A 4283-nucleotide genomic window follows, 5' to 3' on the forward strand; every position below is an offset into this window, starting at 1 on the left:
GAACCTGGGGGTTTTGGAAAATCCCTCCCAAGGGGATGGAGTGAGATCTTGTGCGGGGCAGGGCGTGGGCTAGCGCACGAGGGCGCAGGCAAGTGCCCGAGGGTATATGGGGGTGGGCGCCACCCTGGGGCTACCCGTAGCATCGTCGGCTCAGTGATATGGGGTCCCGTACCATGCGGAATCGACCCTATCCAGTGCTCAAGTGCTCAAGTATCCTCAGAGAGGGCGTCGGCGATCACGGCCAGCTCGTCGTGGCTCAGCTGTCCGACGGAGCTCGAGCACGAGCAGGCAGCGCGAGCGGACTCGTCTCTGCTGCTACCTGCTAGCCAGGCGCGTCGCCTGGCATATGTCCGCCGGGTTCTAACTACTCTGGTCGGCGGAGGTGTGAATTCCACAATGCTGCCGGGCGCGAGTCTTACACACACGTATTTTACAGGTTCAAGACTGACGTAGAGACACACGGCGGACGCCACATATCGCACTCCACAGGTGACAAGTCTAATACAGAGGAGGGAACCGGGTCCGAGAGACTGCATATCGTGCGCTACCGGACCGCGCCCGCGCGGTCCGCATTTGTGAGCGAGGAGAGAGTGCCAGGGCCGCCCTGGTATGGCAGCGTGTAAAGGGGCCCTTTGATCCAGGGGTGGTCGTAGTCGGTGCCTGAACGGCAGACCCGCCGCGGGGCGGCCCCGAGGTCACCGAGGCCGCGGCGTGGGGGAGGGGGGGGGGGGGCTGGCGCACCGTCAGAGGCGTGCCCAAGCAGGTCCTGCAGTTCGGGCGGCATCTCCTTTTGGATCTCGTTCGGGATGCCTGTTCACGGGCGAAGCGCGGTGATGGGCTGCCCCCCCCTCCCCCAAGCTGGACTGCGAGGCGGGCGGTGCGCCAAAATGGAAATTAATCAGGTTGTTGAGCCAGCCGAGGTAGTAGATGAAGATGAGCCTATGGGACGTGTCGTGGACACGTCGTGATGGCGCATTTTGAGCCAGCCCGAAGGCCTGCCTGAAGACGAGCCCGTCGCGCGGCGGCGCGCTGCCGTCGTGCTGCCCCGCGCCGTGCAGCGTCGAGCCGAGGTAGAAGAGGGCACTCCCCTCCGGCATCGCGCCCGGCACGATCTGAGTCCCCTCGGGCAGGCCGCCCCCCATGCTGCCAATCCCGGCGCCGCCGCCACCGCCGCCTTCGCTCGGCCGCTTGCCATCCGTCGGCGAGGGTGGCCACTTGTGCGAGCCTAAAGGGCCGTGCCGTGGACACGTCGTGGACAAGCGTCTCATCTCAAGGAGGGGGCGGCCCCCATGCGCGAGCCGGGGACGACGTTGGTGGCGCCGTTGGCGGCGGTGAACTCGTTGGCGGCCCACATGACTCCGACGAGGAACTCGGGCCGGAAGCCGTCCATGTAAGGCCAATCCGACGCGGCGAACTGGTAGTCGTCGCGGTGCAGCACCTGCCGGGAGGGTTCCGAGAAGGTTCGTGGAACGCGCAGCGCGGGAGGCGTCGCCAAGTCCCGATCTGTGGGCGGCCGTGGAGCGCGGACGCGCCTGTCTCGGCGCCTGGTACGTCTTGTCGGACTTGCCGGGTACCTTGACGATCCTGGTCGCGACGCCGAGCTTGAACCTTTTGGCGTACGGCGAGAGCACCTGCGTCAGCGACGGCACAAGGACAACCGACACCGTCAACGGAGGGTGAGCTGCCGCTGGGCGTGCGGCGACGGCGCCTTGTCGACGATCTGCATCGTCAGCTCGTGCGTCGCGAGCCGCTGCGCCACCTGAGAGGCCAACGCATCCGCGCCGCTACCTTCACCGTGGCCGACTGCACGCCTCGGCACGGTGCGGCTCTCGCCTTGCTCTTGCCCAGCACCACCGCCGCGTTCCGCTTGGTGTCCTCTCCCGACCACGAGCCGCGCGTGCCCGAGAAGATGTAGCCGGCGGAATCCATCTCCTCTCGCAACTTGGCGGTGGTTGCCTTGAGGGCCAGACGCATGGGCTTCTCTACGGCGGCTCTGTCGTGAGTGCGGGCTAGGGGAGTGGTCTATTCAAGCTCGCCGCGTCCGCGAGACCCGTCACGACGCAGTAGCCCTCTCTGAGCATCGCCGCGACAATCGCATCCGCGCCCGCCGTCGCAGGGAGCGTCACCGGCTTTGGGTGCTCGGGCGGCGGCGGCGGCGGCTGCGCCGGACCAATCCACGAAGTCGTCCCTCTGGGCGTCACGTTCACCTAGAGCCGACATGGGGGTGCGAGATTTGGCCGAGGCGACGCGGCGCACGCGTGCCGCCGCGAAGCAGTGCCGTGGCCAGAGGCTCTCCTCCGCTGTCGAGATGCTGCTCGGCACGCTCCGCGAGTAGCGATGCGAGCCGGCCCGGCAGGCCGAGCGCGATCAGGTCCGAGACGGAGAGGGCTCGCAGCGCGGAGACCGAGTCGACCCAGTGGTCGTGCACGAGGGAGTGGGCGAAGGCCGCCGTGTCGCGCCCGAGCGAAGCGCCTGCCCGCACCACCAGCTCCGCCACGGCCTCCGGCCCTCCGCCCCCTCCTCCGCCCCCGTCCCCTCCTCCTCCTCCTCCCCGCGGCGCCGCGGCGACGGGGCCGGCGACGAGCACCTTGCCGACGCTGCCGCCGGCGTGGAGCGCGGTGTGCGCTGCGCCGTACTCCTCCCACCCAAAGACGGTCTCCTCGGTCGTGAGCTTGCCGGCGAGGACGAGGTCGGCGAGCCTGCTCCGGCAAGAGAGTGGCGGTAGGGGCAGAGGAGGCAGGACGAGGGTGCGGGTGCGGGTGCGGCTCGCCGGCGGCGCGCGTCCGCAAAGTCGGGCACGTAGTTCGCGACGCCAAAGCCCGAGATGCGAAGGGCGCGGTCGGTGATGGCGTGCGCGTTGGCGAGGCCGCCGCGCGACGAGGAGGAGAACTCGGAGACGGCGCCGACGTTGAGGACGGTGCCGAACTTGCTCATGTGTAGCAGCGCCTCGTCGAGCGTGCGCCCGCCGACGCCTGGCCGCGGCGGCAGAGGCGGTGACCCGGGCGGCGGGCGGCGGGCGGCGGGCGGCGGGCGGCGGCGGGGCGAGAGAGCGGGGGAGGGGCGTCGGTGGAGCCGCGCTCTGGCGCGGCGCGGGGGAAGGGGCGGCCGCCGTCGAAGAAGACGTCGACTCCCTCGGGGGCGAGGGCGGCGAGCGCGTCGCCGACGGCCTGGCGGCGGTAGTTGAACGCCTCGACGCCGTACTTGGACCGCAGCAGTCGCACCTGCCGACAGGACGACCCGCCCCTCTCCCTCTCCTCCCTCTCCCTCGGTCGGCGCCCTGCAGCGCGGCCGCCGCGCCTTCTCGTCCGTCCCAGCCGAGCCGATGACGCGCGTCGCGTTGCGCAGCTGGAAGAGCTGCGCCGCCAGCAGCCCGACCCCGCCCGCCGCGGCCGACACATACACCACGCCCGGCCCCTCTGGCCGGGGCGGCAGCAGCTTCTCGATGGCGAGCAGCGCTAGGCAGCGGGGGGAGGGCGGAGAGGGGGCTGCGTCAGGTCGGAGGGCGGATCTCGGAGCCGCCTCACGGAGGCGCGTGTCTTCACCCGTGAGCCCCGTCGTGGTGCCGAGGACAGACAGCTCGAGCGACGGGTCGACGCTGCCGAGCGCCTTGCGCAGCCGCGCCGCCGCCGGGTCGAGGACCTGCACCGCCCGGATCGCCGACGCGCCCACTCCCAGCTCGCCCGCCGCCCAGTCGGGGTGGCGCGACGCGAGGCAGCGCAGCACGGCGCCAAACGTGAACATCGCGTCGCCGGGCCGCTTCTGCAGCTTGGAGAAGAAGCCCCAGCCCTGCGCCGAGCCGCCGCCGTCGGTCCAGATCCGCGTCGCCGCGTCCACCGACGCGTACTCCAGCGCGAAGAGCGCCTCGCCCTGCTTGAGCGCCGCGGCGTCGAGCGGCGGCGACGGAGCGAGCGCAAAGTCGGTCGGTGCAAAGGGGCGGCCGTCGGGCAGGACGGCGATCCGCCACTCGGTGGTCGCGGAGGAGCCGGAGGCGAGAAGGAGGAGGGCGAGCCGCGGCGGCGGGCGTCGCATTCTGCGGGTGGAGATGTGTGTCCGGTCGCCTGAAGCGAGTGCCTGTCAGAGCCTTGAGTCGGAGGGGGAACTAGGGGGGTGTATAGCTGACTTGGCCGGCGAAAAAAAGTAATGTAGACGTCTCCCCGTATCTCCCCCTATCTCCCCGCATCTCCCCGCATCTCCCCGTATCTCCCCGTACATCGCGCCGCGGATACCGCGAAAAATTTCGGCGAGACCAGTGGAAAGAAAGAAAGAAAGAAGACGGACGCCCC

General features: G+C 70.1%; 1 protein-coding gene across 1 annotated transcript; it reads right to left on the reverse strand.

The window, feature by feature from the left end:
• Positions 1 to 391: 391 nt before the first annotated feature.
• Positions 392 to 4057, reverse strand: EMIHUDRAFT_462772 (hypothetical protein). The gene is made up of 12 exons (XM_005784620.1): positions 3543 to 4057; positions 3298 to 3455; positions 3110 to 3221; positions 2744 to 2972; positions 2219 to 2699; positions 1789 to 1956; positions 1575 to 1631; positions 1300 to 1438; positions 1012 to 1225; positions 884 to 939; positions 742 to 810; positions 392 to 660 (listed from the first exon to the last, which is right to left on the reverse strand). The coding sequence occupies exons 1-12, from the start codon at positions 4027 to 4029 to the stop codon at positions 545 to 547; spliced, it is 2286 nt and encodes a 761-aa protein (XP_005784677.1). The 5' UTR covers positions 4030 to 4057; the 3' UTR covers positions 392 to 544.
• Positions 4058 to 4283: the final 226 nt, after the last annotated feature.

Source organism: Emiliania huxleyi (genome assembly GCF_000372725.1).
Source record: "Emiliania huxleyi CCMP1516 chromosome Unknown EMIHUscaffold_17, whole genome shotgun sequence".
Taxonomy (NCBI): Eukaryota; Haptophyta; order Isochrysidales; family Noelaerhabdaceae; genus Emiliania; species Emiliania huxleyi.